The 21,941-nt window shown below is 38.3% G+C and overlaps 8 protein-coding genes and 1 long non-coding RNA gene across 11 annotated transcripts; 6 read left to right on the top strand and 3 right to left on the bottom strand.

The window, feature by feature from the left end:
- Window positions 1-192: 192 nt before the first annotated feature.
- LOC100680339 (inner centromere protein A) lies at window positions 193-3,883 on the bottom strand. 2 transcript variants are annotated; one of them, XM_016984935.3, is made up of 9 exons: window positions 3,743-3,883; window positions 3,202-3,668; window positions 1,835-3,124; window positions 1,586-1,753; window positions 1,320-1,510; window positions 1,061-1,244; window positions 789-989; window positions 595-706; window positions 193-509 (listed from the first exon to the last, which is right to left on the bottom strand). In XM_016984935.3, the coding sequence occupies exons 2-9, from the start codon at window positions 3,655-3,657 to the stop codon at window positions 304-306; spliced, it is 2,808 nt and encodes a 935-aa protein (XP_016840424.1). In that variant the 5' UTR covers window positions 3,658-3,668; window positions 3,743-3,883; the 3' UTR covers window positions 193-303. The 2 variants fall into 2 exon arrangements, with proteins under 2 accessions (XP_016840424.1, XP_032454980.1); XM_032599089.1 differs by having other exon boundaries at window positions 200-509; window positions 3,202-3,749.
- Window positions 3,884-3,935: 52 nt separating this feature from the next.
- On the top strand, window positions 3,936-6,149 carry LOC100678382. Its single transcript, XM_003426401.5, has 2 exons — window positions 3,936-5,022; window positions 5,099-6,149. The coding sequence occupies exons 1-2, from the start codon at window positions 4,900-4,902 to the stop codon at window positions 6,113-6,115; spliced, it is 1,140 nt and encodes a 379-aa protein (XP_003426449.1). The 5' UTR covers window positions 3,936-4,899; the 3' UTR covers window positions 6,116-6,149.
- On the bottom strand, window positions 4,280-8,366 carry LOC100116534 (ribosome-releasing factor 2, mitochondrial). The gene is made up of 3 exons (XM_001600954.5): window positions 8,125-8,366; window positions 6,169-7,937; window positions 4,280-4,679 (listed from the first exon to the last, which is right to left on the bottom strand). Exons 1-3 carry the CDS (start codon window positions 8,270-8,272, stop codon window positions 4,371-4,373), a joined length of 2,226 nt encoding a protein of 741 aa, XP_001601004.2. The 5' UTR covers window positions 8,273-8,366; the 3' UTR covers window positions 4,280-4,370.
- A 361-nt stretch (window positions 8,367-8,727) lies between these two features.
- On the top strand, window positions 8,728-9,115 carry LOC116417161. Its single transcript, XR_004227461.1, has 2 exons — window positions 8,728-8,835; window positions 8,922-9,115. It is a non-coding gene; the product is annotated as an uncharacterized LOC116417161 (long non-coding RNA).
- On the bottom strand, window positions 8,858-11,120 carry LOC100115506 (39S ribosomal protein S18a, mitochondrial). The gene is made up of 4 exons (XM_001600088.6): window positions 10,381-11,120; window positions 10,171-10,307; window positions 9,977-10,100; window positions 8,858-9,906 (listed from the first exon to the last, which is right to left on the bottom strand). The coding sequence occupies exons 1-4, from the start codon at window positions 10,478-10,480 to the stop codon at window positions 9,791-9,793; spliced, it is 477 nt and encodes a 158-aa protein (XP_001600138.1). The 5' UTR covers window positions 10,481-11,120; the 3' UTR covers window positions 8,858-9,790.
- LOC100115469 (zinc finger protein-like 1) lies at window positions 10,894-13,293 on the top strand. The gene is made up of 3 exons (XM_001600246.6): window positions 10,894-11,229; window positions 11,491-11,796; window positions 11,877-13,293. The coding sequence occupies exons 1-3, from the start codon at window positions 11,128-11,130 to the stop codon at window positions 12,429-12,431; spliced, it is 963 nt and encodes a 320-aa protein (XP_001600296.1). The 5' UTR covers window positions 10,894-11,127; the 3' UTR covers window positions 12,432-13,293.
- A 128-nt stretch (window positions 13,294-13,421) lies between these two features.
- Window positions 13,422-17,923, top strand: LOC100116498 (uncharacterized oxidoreductase YbbO). Of its 2 annotated transcripts, none has more exons than XM_032599090.1 (6): window positions 13,422-13,880; window positions 14,384-14,662; window positions 14,832-15,137; window positions 15,250-15,481; window positions 15,826-16,899; window positions 17,578-17,923. In XM_032599090.1, the coding sequence occupies exons 1-5, from the start codon at window positions 13,817-13,819 to the stop codon at window positions 15,938-15,940; spliced, it is 996 nt and encodes a 331-aa protein (XP_032454981.1). In that variant the 5' UTR covers window positions 13,422-13,816; the 3' UTR covers window positions 15,941-16,899; window positions 17,578-17,923. The 2 variants fall into 2 exon arrangements, with proteins under 2 accessions (XP_032454981.1, XP_001600976.1); XM_001600926.5 differs by having other exon boundaries at window positions 15,826-16,903.
- A 190-nt stretch (window positions 17,924-18,113) lies between these two features.
- LOC100115434 (NPC intracellular cholesterol transporter 2) lies at window positions 18,114-19,328 on the top strand. The gene is made up of 3 exons (XM_031929474.1): window positions 18,114-18,129; window positions 18,632-18,799; window positions 19,060-19,328. The coding sequence occupies exons 1-3, from the start codon at window positions 18,114-18,116 to the stop codon at window positions 19,326-19,328; spliced, it is 453 nt and encodes a 150-aa protein (XP_031785334.1).
- Window positions 19,329-20,769: 1,441 nt separating this feature from the next.
- On the top strand, window positions 20,770-21,408 carry LOC107981010. The gene is made up of 2 exons (XM_031929473.1): window positions 20,770-20,895; window positions 20,970-21,408. Exons 1-2 carry the CDS (start codon window positions 20,770-20,772, stop codon window positions 21,318-21,320), a joined length of 477 nt encoding a protein of 158 aa, XP_031785333.1. The 3' UTR covers window positions 21,321-21,408.
- The last annotated feature ends 533 nt before the right edge of the window (window positions 21,409-21,941 follow it).

Below are 21,941 nucleotides of genomic sequence, written 5' to 3'. Positions count from 1 at the left end.
GATGATGCAATATATTTTGTTTAATTCAAGCTGCCAATAAAAGGCCTTGAAACCATAAAATATTCATTTAAGATTTATTGTTTCTCCTGTTCACTTTCCTTGCATTTCCCTCGTATGCTACTATTATAGTTCTAAAAAATACTTCTAGCGATGTGACCAAGGAATGCCCTTCATAAGATCTGTACAATGAAATAGATTCAAGCAATATTTATTTACATAAACGATTTCGGCGACATTTATAAATACTAGAGTAAATACAGGTTTTACTAAATCAAAAGTTTCATTAAGAATACAAAGTTTGCTTCAATCTTTGATGATCGAGCAATTCATCATGGAATATCGCGGTGGAGTTTTCCAAATGGCACTGGATGATCGTTTCAGTTTTCTAGGGTCAATACCCTGAAATAGATCTCTTAGATCCGGCGTACACTTTTTCGCGTCGAAAAACCTTAATACTGTCCTCCATGGAACATGTTGCTGCATCGCCAGTTGTGGTTGCCGAGCATTCTCTGTAAATAATCAGTTACAATAAAATTAACATTTTTCAAGTTGTTAAAAAAAAAAAATTTAATTGGCAAATTTTTGATAACGCACTTGATGCCCAATAAGGAATTTGATGTTTGGGCTTGCTTTCATCCTCTGACTCTTCTTCATCTGGATCGCTATCCATTTTGTAGTTACATGGCGCCTGCTTTTGAGCCTTGGCCTGCAATCGAGTTGTTATATTTTTTTTTATCTGTGCAATTGTCAAGGCGTTGAATGATAAAATTAATAAATAATATACAAACCTTAGCCAAAAGTAAGGCTTTTTCCATCTGATTTTTCTGATGTTTCATTTCAGCCATTTGTTGTCTCATTTCCATTTGCTTGCGTTTTTCCATTTCGAGTTCTCGACGTTTCTGTTCAGCAAGTAACCTTTCTTGTTCCTCTTGTTCTTGTAAACGTTGCAAGCGTAATAATTCTTCTTGTTTTCTCCTCTCTTCTTTTTCCTGCAATTAACAATTTAAGTTTAAGCAATTTAGTTAATAATTTGTTATTTATTATTGTCCCAACACTTTACCTGAGCTCTTTGAAGTTGCGCTATACGCTTCCTTTCCATTTCCTCTTTCTGCTTTTCTTGCATCTGTTGCGCTAATCTAGCTTTTTCTTCCCTTTCTCTTTCAGCTTTTAATCTTTTTTCCTGCTCCTGTCTTTCCTTCGCTTCTCTTGCTAATTTGTTCTTCAATTCTTTTTCTTCGCGTTTCCTAAAAACGATATTCAGCATATTTAATTTAAATACCTTCGAGCTATAAAAAACAAATTATACTACAAAATTTTACCGTTTCTTTTCTTCAGCTTGAGCTTTTAACAGTTCTTCGCGCTTTCGTCGTGCATCCTCTTCGTGTGCTCTTCTTCTTTTTTCCTCAGCTACTCTGTCTATCTGTTTAGATGCCGATGTGCTGGAGGACTGTATAAAAGAATCAACGTGTGTAACAATATTTCCCCGACTGCCCGTCGTAGGTTTCGAGTACTGAAAGTAAAAGATTTACGTATTCTATTTGCTTTGCATATTTTTGTGTATTATATTGTCATTCATTTATCTTACGGCACTTAAATACTGAGAATTCGAAGGTGTTGCATAAGTATTTTTGGTAACAGAACTGGGCATTTGTATCCGAGTTTTTCCTAGTGGTGTGGTTTTCCCACTTGGTTTTTGAGCTGATTTTTCCGAAGAACTTGACTTTGTTGGCTTGACAATGTTTGTGTTTTCATTCTGAAAAATGTATTTAATACAAAATTTAAAACTTTAGCATAAACAAATTAAAGATTACTTTATAATATGCAATTTACTGACCTCTTTTGTATCATCGTTATCTTTCGCATGTTTTGCAAGGGAAATTTTTTTAGCCTTAGCCAATGATTTTCTGGCTAGTTTTTGAGCAACGGTTAAGGGAGGTGGTTCTGTGGCTGCAGCCAGAGCGCGAGTTTTCGTTCTTGTGACTCTTGTTGCTGTTTCTGATTGTTGTGGACTGACAGTAACTTGTTCAAAAGCCTCCACTCTTTTTTTGACAGAATCTTTGGCATATGGGCTAAACAAAGCTGCTTGTTTATAAGTAGATTTTAACGTGGATCCTCTTAAATCTTTGTTCTTTGAATTCTGATTCATTCTCACTGGAGTACGCTGAACTTCATCTTCATCACTTGTCATAGAAGCATTAGATCTTGTTACTCGCTTCTGTTGCTTCAAAATTTTTTCTTTCTGAACTTTGTATTCTTTCCTTTCAGGTGATGACTCGTCATCTGTAATAAGGTCATTAAACTTTCCTATTTTCTCATCTCTTTGAGCTTTTAAAATTGTAGGAATTTTAGATTCGTGTTTTGCTTTAATAGATGGTACTGTTGGTTTATCCTCAATGACCTTATCTTCAATTATTTTTTTTGTAGTGTTGTTCACTTGTAAGAGAGGATCCTTTGTTGAAATCTTGTTGATAGTGACAGTCTCATTGAGTACTTTTGTACTTGGCAAACGTTCAAGTGAAACAGTTACATTTATAATCTTGTCTAATGTTACAGTGGTATTTGGATTCATTGTTGAGTTCATAATTGGAATTGGTTTATTAATTGCATCCTCATACATTGAAGCTATTGTCTCGTTGACATTACTCATGTCTAATGTTTCATTAATAATATTATTAACTTTTGTTGAATTCTTAACATCAATTGAGGAAGATGATCTAGTGTTTTTTTTAATTGATTTTATATTTTCAATGGAAATTGTTTTATCTTTACTTGCACTTAGCTTTTCTGGAGAGAATTTTGAGTAATTGGCCTTTTTAGCAGATGGTTCGTCATTAGTCAATGAGCTTTTTCTAGCTGATTGTTCAGATTTTATAGTTGTGTTAGCATCTTCATCGTGGTCATCAAGTTTACGTTTGACTGAAGCTCTTATTTGATTCTCTTGATTGATGTGAGTTTCATTTATTTTGGACAGTCGCAAGAAATCTTCAGTCAGATTATGAGTCTCATCATTAACTTTAGACTGAGTCTTTTTTCTGGTAATCTTGCTTTGTTTTGCTGGTCTTGTATCTTCATCTTCTGAACTATTTGAATCTTTTGGCCTCTTTGAGCGACTTTCCTTGATAATCTTTATAAAATAAATATTGATTATTGATAATGTGAATCAGAAAAAAATCAATTAAAGTATACATTAAAAATACAAACCCTTTCTACAACTGGCAAGTCACTCCCTTCATTAGATGGCCTTCTTAATTTTGTATTTAATGATACTGCTTGTTGCTTCTTAATTATATCTGCTGCTTTAATGGATGCTCCTCTTTTCGATCTACCAGATGTGATTTCTGATGTTTCTAAAGCTAAACTATTCAGTCGAGAAGATCTGGTACTCGTTGAATTACACAAACTGTTGCCATCATCAGACATTTCCATTTCGTCATTTTCTGGAATAGCTTTAATTCTGGTAGCTCTTTTCTTTGGAACTTTTGGAGTTTTGGCAAGCAGTGAAGTTGTGCCTGTTGATGTTATTTGTCCAAGTAAAGCATTTATATAATCCAGTGCTTCCTGCTTCATATCCTGCACAGTCTTTGAAATTTCTTCTGACTCTTTATGAATGCGAACGAAGTCAGTTTGCAACATCTGAATCACTGTCTTCTTATCCATGATGAAGGAGTCTTAAAAGCAAACGAAAAGAACACTTTTGTAATATATTCAATTAATGTTCACTGATGAAGCACACTCTACTCACATGAGAGATCCTTATGTGAGGGTTAAATTATAAAATCGAAATGAATCTGAAGCTAAATATAAGTAATTGTCAAATGTAACCATGTACAAATTCTTAACACAGTATATAAGCAGTGCAATAAGAAAGCTCCGTTCGGTGCATAGAGAATAAACACGACGTCAGTACAAAGATAAATAAAAACACTGTCACTATTCCCGACACGCAGGTTGTACGAAATCAGTCGGTCCAACCGCGAAATTTACCGCGTTTTCGAATCATTTACTATTACTATCGAATATCGATGCTCCGATCCGATGGTCTTTCCTCATTCTGCCGTTCAGCTGTTGTGCAGTGCTGTACTGGTCAAGTCCTGCCGGGATAACGTCTTTTTCAAATATCAACGACTCCATGAGCTCCAACGCCTCGTTGCGTCAAGACGCTCAACTTCTCGATTAAGAATAAAAAAAGCGCGCCAAAGACGACCGCATGCAGCGCTGGAGTGCGCCCCGCAGGCAACATATACTACATCAAATCATATAAAATCATATACGACAGGAATTCAAATTCGAGAGTGAAACTCGTTTTTTATTAGCTTTTATTTTTAGTACTCACATATTTACAATTGTAATTACAAATCTTATTTTATTAACTAAAAACCAGTTATTCTTTTAATGGCATCACGCTCGTCAATTTCGCTCATTGGTTGATAATGACTAAATTCCATTGTAAATGAAGCATGCCCAGAGGAAATTATCCTTAACTGTGTAGAGTACCCCAGCAATTCTGATAGTGGAATTGTACAGGAAATTATTTTGTTGTGACCTCTGACATCTAAAGATTTTATTTCTGCTCTTCGTCTGCTCAAATCTCCTATTACATTAGAAGAGTATTCTTCTGATGTGACTACTTCCAGATTCATGATTGGTTCCAATAACAACGATCCACTATTCTCCATTAACTGCAAGAGAAAATTTGTACTTAATGAGATTTTGTTTTCAATGAATGAGCTGAAGTATTATTATTAGAATTTTCTGAAGTTTTTAACATTCTAAACTAACAGTTGAACATCGAAATTTTAAATTATTTCAAAACTGTCATCTTTCTAAATTCAAATTAGGTTCAAGTCAAAATAATCAAGTAATGTTGTTTAAATTAAAAAGTTTATAAAAAGTTAACTAATGCAAGGTGGATATTTATCACTTCTATACAGTACCAGTAATAAACCTTTGGAATATTGGAGCAAGCAAAAATCTAGAACAGGATCTATTAAAAAAGTACTAGACGAAGAATTAAATGAAAATGTAGGTTACTGATGTACCCAAATAGATATATTTTGTTAATGAAACTGTAAAATACATGCAATGATATCACTTATAGGTTTTGGAAATACAAGATATCGAAGATTCAAACTGTCAAAAAACATGGATTATGTCTCCACCTGATTCAAACCAAATTCTCAATATCAAATTACCCTTTCTCGTAATTGTATTAAAAAGTGTAAGCACACAGTGTTTTTTTCAATTGCAAATGGTGGACAAAGATAACATAAGACATCTTATAAACTTTTCAAATGTGGAAGGGAAAAAAAGTTCTGCTAAATCTGGAAAAATTTCCAAGGTATCACCACCAAGAATGCAACTCTTTCTAGAGCCAGGATGGAATAGACTTGAAATAGACCTTTGTCATTTATCAAAAATTTTTGAAGCACAATTCGAAGCAGTAAACAGACTGAAAATATGTGCAGGCTGTAGAATTCGTAGGATATATTTTACAGACAGACATTATGAAGATGAAGAAATGCCCTTAAGTCTGTACCAAGGTTTCCTAGACCTTTACATGTTGAAATGGGGAATCAAGGAAGTTGAAAGAGCAACACAAACAAAAAAGACAACCGGCAAGCCTACTACAACAAAGGATAATGCCTATAGCCCTGGTCTGGGGCTCAACAAGTTATTTTTAAAAAATTTACAAGCTAAATCTGATCAGGTAATAGAAGAGTTCTTTTCCAAACAATCTGTAAAGTCGGTGAAAGATTATCTTGACTTTAAAAAAAAAGCTAAGATAAAACCGTATGTTATACCTGACAACAGCAAAAGTTTTCATGTAAAAAATGTTAAAAGCTCAGATGCAAGTTTAGTGGATTTTAATGAAATAAAGAGCAATTTTTTACGCGAAAGTTCTCTGTTAGGTAAACTAGCTTTTGAAGACCAAGTTAATAGAAAAGGTAAAGTCAAGGAATCAAAGAGTGCCAAGCCTGAAGTCAAGTATTCTCCTTACAAAATTCATAAGTATAGATATCCTATGCTACTTGAAAGAAAAACAAATACAAAAAGTATTGAAATGTTATCAAAGCCCATAGTCTCTAAAAACTCAAATGCTCAGATGAAATTGTAAATTTATGTTAATAAATTTCAAAAAGGAAGCATGATTATATTGTTTGCTCTTACCTTTTTAATGCATTGGGAAACTGTAGCAGTTATGATTGAGTCAGAAGTTCCACGTTTGACTTCTAGGAAATGCAATTTTACTGCAACATTCACAATTGGACAGCCCAGTTTTGGTCCATTTAAGAAAGCTGATGATACGCCTTTACTAATTGCTTTCATAGTTTTTTCTGTTACAGCTGATAAATTTGATGCGCTATCATGCGAGCTATCCAAAAGTAATTGCTTCTTTCCATTATAATTAGGTATTAATGAAAGAGTTATTGAAACTTCATGTTTTGTTTTATTGATATCATGTTGGACCACGTATGTATCTTTTACTGGCCTTTCTATAGTTTCCTTATACGCAATTTGAAGTTCTCCTAGTGATACATCAATTTTGTATTCTCTGCGAATCCTTTCTTTAATAATGTCAATATGCAGCTCACCCATACCTGCCAAGATTATTTGATCAGTATTAGTATCTTGACTAACTCTCAAACTGGGATCTTCTTTTTCTAATTCCTGAAGAGCTGCTTCCAGAGCCGAAACAGATGACAAAGATGGTGGTTCTATAGAGCAGAAAAAGACAGGATCTGGTACATTTGTGCCAACAGAGAATAGCTTATCAATTTCTTCAGAACTAAACAATGTTTTCTTTTCCATATACTTTTTTGCCTGAGCAGCGCTAGAAGCACTGTTTGTTAACAAATCACCAGTCACTGTGTATTTAAGACCTGTTAAAGCACCAATATTTCCTTGTTCAATTTCTGAAATCTCTTGATACTCATCAGCATAAGCAGCATACAACTTCCCACTACGTTCAGTTTGACCTCTCTGAACGTTATAAATTTTCTGATCTTTCTTCAGACTTCCAGTGTATACCCGGAAAAAAGTAATAGGCCCCATTTGCTTATCGTGAATAATTTTAAATACTCTAGCAGAAAGATTATCATAAAAACCTTTGTATAATTTTGTAAATTGATTAGTATCTGGAGTAGGCAAATACAATATCACACTATCCATCAGAGATTGGACTCCAATGTTTTTATAAGAGCTACCTAAAAGTACTGGTACACCCTTCCGTGATACTGTTATCCTGCGCAAAGAATCAACTAGAACTTGAGAAGAAACTTTGTCCAATGAGTCCTGCTCAATAACAATATTAGCCAATTCATCATCCAACCCAGATAGTTTGTCAGTCAAGAACCTACGTTTTTCCAGAGCCTTTTCTAATAAGCTGGAATTCTCTTCTTTAAGTTGTGATTTTGTTATAATTCGCCCATTAGTTTTTTTATCATAAATAACTTTTTCAAGAGTTACAACATCAATGATACCAGCAAGTCCAGTTTCATCCTTGTAAGGCATATGTACTGGCAGAGTGACAGCATCCAATTTTGACTCCATGGATTTCAAACACATCTCAAAATTTGCATCTGGTCTGTCCATTTTATTTACATAAACTATTCTAGGTAAATAATACCTATCGGCTTGTCGCCATACTGTGCATGTCTGCGCTTCTACACCGGCACTTCCATCAAGTAAAATAACAACACCGTCTAGTACGCTTAATGTTTGTTCAACACCCATGGTAAAGTCAATGTGACCTGGAGTATCGATCAAGTTAAAACGATAGTTTTTCCAGTCGAATGTTACTGCTGCGGAACAGATAGTTATTCCTCTCTCACGCTCTTGGTCCATGAAATCTGTGACAGTATTTCCATCGTGGACTTCACCCATGTGTCTTATGATTCCAGAATAATACAGCATACGCTCGGTCGTTGTTGTTTTTCCTAAAAGAACAATAGTTCGTTCTTGAAAATTATAGTATTGTGTAATACTCAAAATAATACTAACCTAACCTTAAAAGCGTATTTTAATAGCCAATGCATTTAATCGAAGTTCGATGTACGAAAAATATTGCTTAATTAGTTGCTGTCAAACTAATCAAACATGATTATTATAACATAATATACCCACCGGCGTCTATGTGAGCGAGTATGCCGATGTTTCGTATTTTCTCGATGCTGCATTTTTCACTGGCTACTTTAGCTGGACTTTTGTTCTGATGCAAAGCTCGTTTCAATAATTTACAAAAGGAAGTATTTACAACATTTTTTAAAATCATCTTTTATAAAAAATCTTTAGAGTTTGCGTATTCTTCGCAATAACAACATTGCGCACCAAAGACGCTGTCTGCTATATTTCAGGCCGGAAGCACGTGCTCACTGAAGGAACTGTGGCGGGAAGAAGCGCAATGCATTTGAATATTGGCCTTGATTTCTAATATAATGTATCCAAAAGATATTTCAACCAATAAGTTATAATATTATAATTTATACTATATTATTTCGTAAGCCATATAGTTTATAATGAAGATAATAACGCAACAGGCAACTGACGCCAATTTTATTGCATCTGACCTGTTGGCGGTCAATAATGAGCCTGCTTTACATCAGGTATCGCATTGGTCAAATATTAGTAGGTACATAGCGACCTCAATAAACCCCATGGACTCATTCCGGCTTGACGTGCGGGTCGTCTCCCACAAGTCCTATACGAGTCGTATGCAGGCAAAGTAATACAGGCGCTTGCAGTAGCGGTGATCGGTAAAAATCTAGCTGCAACTTTGCCGAAGAAGTCCGATCGTTTCGCTCCGCTGATCGTCGATTGAAAAAAGCCATCGCCAAGGTAACAATTTTTTTCCTTAAAATTTACTGTTAAACTGTTTATTTCACGCTGGATACTTCATGCTAGGTATATGTATCTGTTTACAGATTCCGATCTTTAAGAACGAGAGACGTGAGTTTCGACGTCGCTGTACAATAGAACGCAATTGCTGGACGAATTTCTTCTTTGAAACGTTGCATTCGAAACACGATAGCAAAGGCGATGAAGAAATCGATTATAATCCGCTATACCCTCAATGAAGAGTTGCTGATAATGAAGAGTCTACGTCGAATCAATGAAATTAATTCAAAAATAACTGCACAACCAGCGACTCCGGCTTCAGAAGAACGACGGAAATCAGTTGCTTCGATAGACCCACGTCCGCTCAAGAAGCGTAAAATCGACACTGTTGTTGAGGGTGCAAATGTCGTGTCTATGGCGTGAATTAGTGAACGTACAAATTGATCGGTTTAATGTAAGTCTTGACTTATGTATCACATGCGCATTACTTAATTAATTTTCTAGCGTGCTTAACGGTTTAAGTACTTTTAGAGATTGGCTATACCTACGAATCAAACGAAACAAACTTGTGCGAATTTATCTTTTGATTGTGTAACTTAAGCTATTGTCCGTTTAAACTACCGTACATTTTTTATTTAAAACTGTCAATCATCAAATTTGTACAGATTTATCTCGTGATTGTTAAACTTCGCCTTGGTCTTCAGTCTTTAATGTGATTTAAATAAAAAATTGTAAAAGAACAACACTGCGAATGATGTGGTTCTTGCTTTGTGAAGACAAAAATTGTACTGTTGCTATAATTTTATACGGTTTTTTTCGTTGCACGATATGTTTATATTAGTAAAATAATCAACTGATTTTTAGTGTATTTTTAAACGTTTTGAAAATTATGAGATTGTAAAGTCATTATAACGAAAAAACCAACGATTTATTAAAAAATATAAGTATCATCAAACTAATAATACTTTTGTTTTATTGTGGTTTCATCATAGTATGTATTGAAAGCTTTCCACTTATATCTCTTTTTTGGATCTTTTTTAGAGTTTGGTGGTGCAAGATTAGGCATCAAACCTAAAAAAATATTAAACAATTTAATTTATTTTTGTCTATGGAGTATATGTTATTAAATTTGTACACTGACCTGCTTTTTGGGCCATTGTAACCATTATACCCACTCGCTTCTGTTGTATATAGCATAAGCCAGTGATTCTGCGAGGTAACATATGACCCTGACTATTTACAAATTGTTTAAGAATAAGCACGTCCTACAAAAAAAGTTGTTGTACATTTAGAATTTTATAATGATTTGATTAGAATATGTGAATGAAAACTAACCGTGTGCTTTACATTTACACCTGCAGAACATAGTGGACAAGCTCCATTCTCAGATGTTTTTAACATAAGATGCTCTTTTGGATGAGGCAGATCGACTCCTTCTACTATAATTGTGTTGCCCTCTTTTGTTTCCCTTACTGAAAATACAAATCAATCAGATATTTTTATGATCAAGGGCATGAAACAACAAGAGATACGAGCATTACTCACTTTCTTTCAAGTTTCTTGCAGCTGAGAGTGAGATACTTCTGTGGAAATTTGTTGACAAAATGTTGCTCCTAAAGCTTGCCAGCAAACGAGCAATAGCCATTGTTAACTGCACGTTGGGCTTTCCAAATTGTTATCAAATAGACGTGCAGTATATTTATACGCAAAAGGTTATGGTACACCTAACCTCCGATCGCTAAGTAGTTCGTCGCACCGCGCGACTTCCTTATTTCACAAACTTGCGTTTCTTATTAGGTACCGACATACCAGGACAAGCGCAGCGTAATCCACGCGTTATCGTACACTTTTCATAGAATTATTTGTCAACAAAGTATTAGATAAATACACTGCACGACGAGTTACAAATACAGAATAATTTTATAAGAAAGACCGAATGTTACCGACTGCGCGACCGCTTACAGCCCCGGCGGATCCGCTCAGCTGATTGGGTCTTTCCATCGGATCGGATCTCGGCGAAAAATTCGAGCAGGCGACGTGGCCGCCCACTGTCGTCTATGCTTGCACTATAGTCATCCCCTATATACCTATATATTCTTGCTGTCGCGTATTTAGTACGCCTTCTGGAAAAAATAAGTATGGTGATAGTCGCCGCTGCGGAAAACAAAGGAGCTGTCATGTGAGACCGGGGAAGTGATTTTTTATTCTCCAATACGACTATTTACTCTTCATAATAATTGCGAGAATCGTTGCTACGTCGAGACGTGAACACCGGTTACAACTGCGAGAAAAATGGGGCTGTGCAAGTGTCCGAAGAGAAAAGTCACGAATCAATTCTGCTTCGAGCATCGTGTGAACGTTTGCGAGAATTGTACGGTCACGAAGCATCCGAAAGTAAGATAACGTTGTGCTACTATCATTTTGTTTACGTTCCCAAGTACTTGCTACTTTTGTGCATCATCTACCTTCAATTTTTTTATTGCAAAGGTTGCACATAACCTGCGATTTGCTTGCTTTTATCACTGATAATCATTTTTTGTTATGCGATAACTTTTCGTTATTGTATTATTGTAATTAATCGCCCTCTATCAGTCACTCATATTTTGTTTGAATATTATGCCTGGTTACAATATTAATCAGTTCCTTATGTTTTAGTGTGTGATCCAATCGTACTTGCAATGGCTTCAAGACAGTGATTGCGATCCAATTTGTACATTCTGCCAAGAAAGTTTGAGCAGCAGAGATTGTTGTCGATTAACATGTTACCATGTCTATCACTGGGCGTGTCTGGATGCTCACTGCAGAAGTTTACCAGAATCGAAAAATCCAGCAAGCTACATTTGCCCAATATGCAATGTTCGTATCATTCCACAGCCAAATTTAGTATCTCCAGTAGCAGATGTTCTGCGGGAAAAACTTGCAGGAGTAAACTGGGCTAGATCTGCTCAAGGGCTACCACTGGTATGCAAATTAATAAGTATTTAAAATCCTTCTTATTAACTAGATGTAAATAATATTTATGTGGCTCCTTTATTTCTTAGTTGAGCTTTGAAAGCGAAGAAAAGCCAGAACACAGTCGCAATGTTTTGGAGCCTGAAAATGCTCAGTCTTCTGTGTATCAAAATCACATAACTTCATCCACTTCTCGTACAAGTAGCACAGTTACTCCATCTGTTTCCACTCCAAATAATATACACGTCAATAATCAGAAATTGGGTCCGCCATACTCCGTTGTTAACATGGAGTCGAATATGGCCATGTCTAACCCTACACCAAGGAAAGTTTTCGAGGCTTACGACGATCCAAAAGATTTTTCGTTTGATCATGACGAAAACAAATATCAAAGAAAATCGGCAATCGAATGGTTCCTAAGGTGGTGGAAATTGATCACGAGAACTCCAGCGCGCAGAAGAAACACCGCGGGATCCTTACACAAACGATACGCGACTCTAATAATCGCTGGAATGGCTTTGTTTATCGTGATAATCATGCTCTTCTCGTGGCTGGGTAAAATGGCAACTGACGGCGATCCTTCATACGATCCCATCAATAATCCGTTGATCAATGTTAACGAAAACAGCGAGCCGCTTAATTAATTGTAAATACATTTGCCGTGTTCGGATTACTGTTTAACATTATCAGAATCATTGAGTCCCAGTTATGTATGAGTAAAGCTGTGCTGAGCAAGGAAAATTCATTTGGACAAGGTAAAGCAATTAACTTGATTTGAGGCTGTGCAAGTTAAAAGTAACTTTTTTTCAAATACTTGCTGCGCACAGATGCGCGTAAGACTGGCGACGAGAACCGCGAATTTAACATAACTAAACGTAAGAGCAGATGAGAATACATAATGATGTTATGGATAAAGCTCTATTATTTGGAGAGTTTGTTAAAATGTATCTTTTAAGATAGAAATTGTATAAAAGTATTTGTAAATTATATTCCTTGCAACGGTATTTTTGTTTTTCATCGTCACATTCTCGGTGCAGCGAAAGAAAATCGTTGCATTCGAAATTCCCGTCAGCTGCTAAAATTTAAGTGGGATCCAAATGAGCGTAGGAATTTGCAAGGTTGGCCATGAAATATTAATAGGGCAGCCTGTATATTTAAGGCAGCTTCATATTTATATATACGCGTACACATACACAGACTCATGGATATGTACATAATCAACGAAAAGTAAAAATGCACGCTTGGATCAGCGTTTGCGTAAAAAAAAGAGAAAACGAAATCGAAACGTATAGTCATTTCGATTGAAATGAAAAGCCATTGAAAATCTGTGAAATTTAGGCGATTCCAAATATGTATTTTAGATTGTTGCGTTTATACATTATACTTTTTTTTCTTTATATTCGCTTTTGATGAGTATCGCAGCTATTACAATCCAATGATACCGCGAAACAAATTTTTTATGTTATTATACACGTTAAGATTTTATAAATAAAACTAAATACAAACGATAAGCGTCGTTCTCTCCGCATATTATAACTAGAGCGTTTATTTGGAAAGAACCGCTTACAATGCAGTAATAATAAGAAAACCTTCGAAGAACTTCATTCAGCGACGCGAATGGAGCATCTCGATGAAAAGCAAAAGCAAAAAGGTCTCAAACTAGTCGGACAACTAAAACCAAAAGAAGCTCCATGTATCTCTCGTCGTTATAGAGCAAAAAGGGAGTGGGGGTAGCCAGCAGGTTCCATGGGTCTGTATATCCTCGTATTTTTTGGGGGCCACACGGCTCCGAGACGTCACTCGAGGAAGAAGCTGGCCTGCTCTCGCGAGAGTCCTAAGGCTCCTTTTCTCCACACTCCGCATAACACATTCCGGACGCGCCGTATCAGTTTGCTTGATCTGTACACGCGGTCGAGAGTAGATTTCGAAATGACGCGCGCTCGGTCGCTCCTGTGAGGGAACGATCGGTTTTGCTCTCTATATAAACGCACGAGGGTTGATACGGTTTGTGCTCGTGTGCAGGAAGAAGATGAGCATGTGCCAAGGGCGGAGCTGGCATCTCGTCGTTGGCCTGACCGGTGCCGTTGCTTTGGGTGAGTTAAACGTTGCGCTGCTTGAGTTTTACAACGTGCTTCTCGAGCGTTATTCGCTGTATAGGCGGCTCCGTTTTCAGCCGCTGTAAGCTTGTGTAATTCTAGGAGAGGAGCTGCGTGCAGTGCCGCGATTAGAAATTGTGTGACAGGATATGACAGGTGTGGACTCGGTGGAACAGAGTATTATACCGCGTCTGATGAAGGAATTGAAATCACGAGTTTAGGTCGGGATGAACCGGTTTGCGATGGATTATAAAATTTTACCGATCCCATTCATAAATACATAAGCAAATTCATAACCGGCATCCGCGTAATAAAATCGGCTTGCTCGATATAACTTTATAAATTCATCATCTATACAAATTATATAACGATCCATAATATCATATTATCGAAACCGATCGCGATAACGAACGAATTCCTACAGAATCGCAGATAACGATTGCGATCGCAATAATAAATAATGCAACCTTTTACCAAATCCGATTGAACGACCCACACAGGCGGTATCTACAGGCGAATATGGTCCCGTTCGAGTCGTCTGGGTCCCAGGCACTTGATCGTCCTGACAGGCTGCGATTCGGGCCTGGGCTACAGTCTGGCCTGCCACTGTCTCTGCCAAGGCGCCAAAGTCGTCGCGGGCGTGCTCCAGGAGAAAAGCGAAGCCGCCGACAGTCTTGTAAAATCCGGCGCCACGGTTCTGCCCCTCGATCTGACCGACGATTCGAGCGTCGAGCGCTTCGGCAGGGAAGTTGAAAAGATTTCAAAGACAGAGGATCGAGGTAATTATATACGAGAACATGACCTATGACATGGGGATGATTTATTACCATAGCGATCGGTGTATCGATCTTATCTTTCGTTGATCACGTGCGACAAGTAATGGAAGCTCTCATATGACGTATTTTTATTTGCAAATATTTTCGTACATTGATCGTAAAAAAATTTCAGAATTCCGAGCATTGGTGAACAACGCGGGCGTCATGATATTCGGCGAGTTCGAGTGGCAGCTTGCCGATCAGGTTCGCTCCCAGCTGGAAGTCAACGTCCTAGGAACGATGTCGCTAACGAAGCGTCTACTGCCCTGGATCCGAGAGGGCAAATCGAGAATCATCAACGTGACGAGCCACTGCGCTCTGGCACCTCTGCCCGGTCTCGCAGCCTACGGCGCCAGCAAAGCTGCCCTGCAAGCCTGGTCCAGCTCGCTCAGGCTCGAGCTGAGGAAGTACGGCGTCCAGGTCGTCATGCTCATACCTGGTACCAATGGCTTACTCTACTCGCGAGGATACACTTGACGCAGTACCTCCGCAGTTTTCGCGCGCAGTACCGGACCTTGGTGGCGAAGTTCATGGCTGCTTTTCTCTTCAAGGTTCCTTCGCGAAGGAGAGCAATCTTCTGGCCAACCAGGAGAAGCACTTCGACGACATGCGAGCTGGCATGAGCGAGGAGGCGAGAACATTCTACGGCGACTACTTCGAGAGATACGCCCGGTACCTGGAAAGCTTGTCGGGCCCGAAGAAAGTCAGCAAGCTGGAGAACCCCAAGGTGTACGAGGTTTTCGAAGCCGCTCTACTGGACGACAGACCGGCGGCTGTTTACAAGTTTGTGGAAATCACACATTTTTTCAGACGCGCAATATAGGATCGGTGGAATTAGCCTCTGTTGCGGATTACACTTTTAATTGAGAAAGCCGGCTTATCTCGCTTACAATCTATCAGATTACAGCTCCTAGCCCGTCTACTGACACGCGCCTCGATAGAACACCTGTGTCCACTTACAGTAAATGAATAGAAAAATCCACTTCTCACAGATTCCCGCTCCGCGAGCAACGATCCTCTTACGCGACGTTATTATACACTTTCCTCGACGCGTATCACGCGATATTGGAAATATAAACTTATATCTCTCGCGATGAGAAAAAATATATTTTATTTTCTTCAAACAGGTGCGAGCCTTGGCGTTACACGCTCTATCACACGCTCTTCAGAATCGCGCCGACCCGGCTGAGAGATTGGCTCGTCGAGAGATTCATGCAGATGCCGGCCTGGAACAGATCGTGACTGTCGACGATGTGACGAGATGCTAATGAGCTACTCTGTCGCTGACGGACGATGTCTCATCCATCTGGAACTGACGACCCGGAGCGACCTGGAACATGACGGAATATTGATTTTTATGACTTTTGGACGATTGATCTGATGATTATGTGTATTATTGAATAATGATTTTTAAATTAAGGAACCGAAAGCGTAATTTTTTCTTATCGCAATTTTCGTAACAGGCGAATCTCTGACGGGTAATCGACGATCGTAGATCTTGATACCACAACGGAATACGAAAAACATTTGGGATTTGCATTCTGTTTGTCACGTCCAAGATTGTATAGGAGAGAAACGGGGAGATAAGATTCGACGAGGCGCATAATTCAGAGTAGACTTTCCTCGGCGACGTTTCTTACATGTTATACAGTCTTTTTTTTATCTCAGAAATATAAGGCGTCCATACATAATGGAGAATCTGATCAAGAATGCTACTGTATTTATTATTGTATTTCTATCTAGAAATTAATTCAAATTTTTATGATACAATAAAACTTTAATAAATACAACGCTTTTAACTAGAAAAATGTACGATTATGTTATTGTTTCCTAACCAGGTCACTCGCTTCGAATTTCGCATGAAAAATTATCTTCATTTCACAAACTCAAATAAACCGCCTCGGAGCCCGCATCGCTTCTAAAGCTGATCTGCGCATGTGTGGCTGTCTCAGCCGCCCAATAGGGTGTGACTAATTTGCATAAACGAGATTAAATGCTATTTGCGCAGTGTGCACCGTTTTCCTGGATATTGTCATATTCAATCGTGCATACTATTAGTTTTCGACCGTCTTCCAAAAGCGCAGAGTCGTTGTGCGATTTCACTTTCTCTGCGGAACAATACTTGTTTTCGCCGTTTAAAAGTTTTGGAATTTAGTGTGGGAACGCAAGAGGCGTCGTAACGGTCGTTTTGCCAACAGTGTGTAAGTAAGTACATACGAATAGGAGGTAAACGCGTGTATTCTCTTGCTGATAAGAGAGTTGCGAGGATTAGCTGGCATGGGTTACTTTTTAATTTGTTTGATGTTACGACATTTGATGACATGTGGTGAATCGTTTTATCAAAATAACTTGGGCCGTATGGTATGATTGTATAATATAAGTTTCTGCCATACGATGTCCACGCGAAACTGATGCTCGACTTTGGTATTAATTGATGTTTGTTCTGTGACTAAAGCGTATGATTTTTCATAGTCATGTATCGCTATCTTAACTTAAAAAAAATACTGGTTTGCAGCCGTCTATACTATATGTCTCATTCAGCTTACACATCTATAATTCGATAAACATTGGTGAATGACTCATGCCGACTTGAAATATGCAGTTGATTGATGTGCCTTCTCTTTACATCGCTTTTTTAAATCGATCGTATAAAACAAAGAAAATGCATGAAATGCGCTGGCTAAAATAATATTCCCCAAGCGTGACAATTATAACAGCACCACAATTAACCAGATTTGCAAAAACTACAGCATTCAATCACGCGACCCTCGTCACTGACCCAATGACCAACTCGACCTCTCGCAACTCCGCCACATTCATAGCTCATTCTCAACAATCAAGTCTCTGACACACACAATATTTTTTTCTTATCTCCACAGCTTCAACGCTCTCCTCGCAGCACGTCTCATCTGCAGCTACACAAAAAAGCAGCAAGTGACCCACAATCGAGCCGGAAATCGTCGTTGACATAAGCCGAAATCCCAATAAGCCAGAGCTCGATCGAGAGATTTATTTACGTCGCAAAGACGCGTGGCGGAGAAATTTTTTCTCTCGCCGAGAGCCGGCGATAACGGAATGTAATTGTTCTCGCGTGTAACATCGCGATCGATAAGGGTATCGGACTTTCAATTGCACACACCTGGTGCGTCGCGCGAGACACGAGAGCCGATCGCGCGCTAAAAAGGGGGGAAGAGAGAGAGAGAGAGAGAGAGAGAAAGGGAAAGATAGTAAGTTATCGGGCTCCGAATCGCGCGCGTCGCGTGCCGATTAGATAGAGCTCTGCGGGCTTATAAATACTACGAGCCGAACTCGACGACTGGTAGATTCAACCGAAAGACGCGCTGACCTCTTGGCTTCTTCGCTTTATACTTGCTCTTGGCTTATTGGACGGGGAAGTTGAATAACCGAAGCGAACATGAAGTTCATCGCAGGTAAGAGACAGTATTTGGTTCGTTGGAAGTAGAGCTTTTATAGATTTTCAGGCGTTGGATTCGGCGTTATTTGATTTTTTATTTTTACACATCAGTAGCGGCGCGTTGAATTCATTAGAATTTAATAAAACGTATTAGTTTAAAATTTTAATAAATAGAAGTTATTTTAATGCCTCGTGTTGGCGTATAAACTGAACAAATATCGTATTCGTTGAAATTCAAACGTTCGGTATTATTATTATCGCAGCTTTTGCGCGCTTGGTACTCTGCATATTATTCAAAAGTGCGTGATATGTTATTGAACTTTATATGATAACGCATCATTAAAGCCTCGAGATTCAATTCTTCGATTCTATCGCACGTACAGCCGAATCTGATGATTATATTATAGACACGCTTCAATCGATTATTCGAGAAATTTCTAATTAACACCTATCGGTAATCAGATTGATTAGTTGCGATTGAATTTCACTTTAGCTCTATAAAAAATTCTTTTTTAAAGGTTTCATCATTGCCGCATTCCTCGTGGCGTCTTCGACCCAGTCGACGCCCTTCAAAACTTGCAAGGATGGTGCCGCGCCGAAGGACGTCAGGGTCGCCGGCTGCACCAAGAACCCGTGCTCCTTCATCAGAGGGCGCAACGTCAGCGCTGAATGGGACTTCAGCATCCGTAAGTGGAGACTAGCTCGGTTTTATTTCACAACGTCGAAATAGTATCGATATCTCTTCGATAATGTCATAATATTTCCCACTTGCATGATAATTTTTACGTAATTAAATCATCGGTTGATTCATCGAGTATGCTATCACTAAACTTATCACTAAGTTGCCAATTACTTTGTATCATCCGTTTCTTGTTAACATCAAAGATATTTTATACCATTCTTTGTAGCAAATAATACTAGAAATATTGTTTTTACCACTTTACAGCCGAAGACACCAAGGCCCTGAAACCCCGAGTCCGAGCCACCGTCTTGGGAGCGACCGTCAACTACCCGTTCCCCCAGAAGGACGCCTGCAACACCCTGACCAACGCCAAGTGTCCCTTGGAAACCGGCGAGGACGTCACTTACCAACTGAGCATGCCTATTCTCAAGTCCTACCCCAAGATCCCGCTCACCGTCGAGTTCGCCTTCCTCGACGACAAGGACAAGGTCGTCGTTTGCTTCTCCCTCTCGGCTAAAGTTGCCGACAAGTAGATTATTGTAAAAAACGATCTGACTGATATTTCTCCATAATGATTCGATCATTGTAAAGTTTTTCTCTTCCTCGTATGCGCCTTTGTAAGATCCCCAGTGAAAATGCGAGGAATAGGTACTTTTTAGTTTGGCGAGAAATTTTTTTAGTACGTAGACCCTACCTGATAAGATGTTTAATTTATTTAACCTTAATGTGGCTTTTAAATTAATAAAAATTCATTTTTTTTAACTCACTCACTGTGTATTGATTTTTTGTTATTACTAGATAATAGTATGTATGTATTGTGTATTTAATTTCAGAGAGATTTAATAGAATGTTTCATCGAATATTATCAGAAATAAATACACCATATTGAAAGTAAAGCAGTATAACTATAAGATCCACAAATAAAGTTATATAATTGAGAAGATTATTTTTGACTCTTGAACTGATATTTTTATGAAGCGTGTATACTATATTATACAAGGTATTTTTACTTTTGTTCATATAGCGGATGAATCTTCGAATATGTTCGCTAAACGATAATTTTTGAATTCTGTTTATGACACAATTTTAGATTTTGTTGGTGATTTGTGGATTGCTTAATATTTTCAAAAGTCTGCAATATCTTATGCCGACTGACTGCATTATAATGTAAAAACTGATAAGTTGCCCAAATTGCTATATATGAATTTAAGAATTAAAACGATATGAACAGGAATACAGCTCTGCTGGCTAAAACATTTACACTATTTTACCAACCATTTACATTTCTAAAAATAGTTGTGAGTGTAACAACTAGTTTTGGAATCGCGATAAGGTACCACACCATTCAATCTCGCAATCCATTTCAGTAACTCAATGACTAACTTGATCTCTATATATGTACGCGTGCATGTGTGCGTATACGGGGTATGCGCAGAGAACGAGGCTTCGAAGATTTGCGGCCAAGGTAGGAACATCCATAAAATGCGACTTTTCAGGTTGTTTTATGGAGGAATATAGTAAAAGTTTACCTGTATGTGAATTTAAAGTTGAAAATCGGCAAAAACTTAACGATTTAGTGCGACGCGACACATCCAAAGATCGGCTCGGCCGATCACCTCAAAACCACTCGTATCGTATGATAGCCTGATAGTTGATTGACCTATTTTATGTACATCCGAAATCGCAAGTTTCGATCAAAAGATTTATTTTCATCGCGACGGCGCGTGGCAAAAATACCGCAACTTGTAAGATCGCAACTGATACGAGTATATCGGATTAAATGCACACCTGCTCATCGCACGGGCCACAAGCCGATTTTGGGGAAAAAAGGGAGTATCGAATTCCGAGTTGGAAGGCTTTCGCGTTGATTAGATAGAGCAACGGGTGTATAAATACTATGGATCGGGCTGTCCGACAGTAGAAATTAATCAAAAGACAGGCCGGTCTCTTGGAATTGGAAAACCCAGTGTAATCATGAAGCTCATCACGGGTAAGAAATATTTTTCAAGTTACCCCTTTAAAACAACATCTATAATCAATCAACTGCCGTCCAAAATTGCAAGGATGCTCCTGCGCCCAAGGATGTCAGGTTCGACGGATGTAGCGAACCCCCATGCTTGCTTGTCAGAGGAACCAATGACACCGCCGAGTGGGATTTCTCCATTCGTAAGTAGAGACTGCTTTTTACTAATGATTTCGATATTTTTTGTCGATATTATAAAATTAACTTGTTTTGTATCACGTTTACAGCTGAGGACACCAACGTCCTGAAACCCTGCGTCTTCACCACCTATTTGAGGGAAACCGTTTTATATCCGTTCCCTCAGGAGAATGCCTGTGACACCTTGAAGAACGCCAGGTGTCCCTTGAAATCCGGCCAAGACGTCACCTACCAACTGAGCATGCCAATTCTCGAGTATTACCAGGAATTCGGGATTCCGGCCAGCGTCGAGTTTGCCTTCCTCGACGACAAGGACAAAGTCATCCTGTGCTTCGCCTTTTCTGCTAAGGTCGTCGACCAGTAGATATACTTGTACACGGCAACTTTAATGATATTATTGTGTAACTAGATTTAATAGCAGTAGGTATTTATTTTCTCATGAGATTTGTGCGACTTTCGAGTGAATAAAAACTCATTCTCTTTTAGTCTGTAAAACCTTAATTTTGACGATTCTAAAATGGTTGCCCTTTGCCCTATAGTGGGTACCCGCATGTGCTATGTTGAAAATATCATTATAGTTCTAATCATAGCGAAAAATCGCATGCATTACAGTTATGCCAATGATTACTATAGGAATTGTTAAATTTTAAGTCACTTACTAGAGACAAATGTTTTTTTAATCTACAAAAATAGCTTTTGCACGACTTCGCAAGATTTCCACTTTTTTTATAGCTATTTTATGATGGTAAACATTTTATGAAGGTAAACCTATTGAATCTTCCGCTAATAAAGTGAGTCATGCTTAAAAATAAGTAACAGAATCTGTCATTTACGGATTTGGATATAACGAATGTTCAGATAATCATACCGATACACGGAGGCTCTAAATTTCAGGTTCGGCGGATCGAGTTCCGTTCGCAAGGAGCCGTTTTCATTGAATCGAGTCGAATCGAGCTTTGCCGAGCAGACAGGCTCAAAGTTAAGA

This window comes from Nasonia vitripennis, chromosome 4 (genome assembly GCF_009193385.2).
Source record: "Nasonia vitripennis strain AsymCx chromosome 4, Nvit_psr_1.1, whole genome shotgun sequence".
Lineage (NCBI taxonomy): Eukaryota > Metazoa > Arthropoda > Insecta > Hymenoptera > Pteromalidae > Nasonia > Nasonia vitripennis.
Note: the sequence above shows the minus strand (reverse complement) of the source record. Positions and strands in the feature narration are given on the sequence as shown.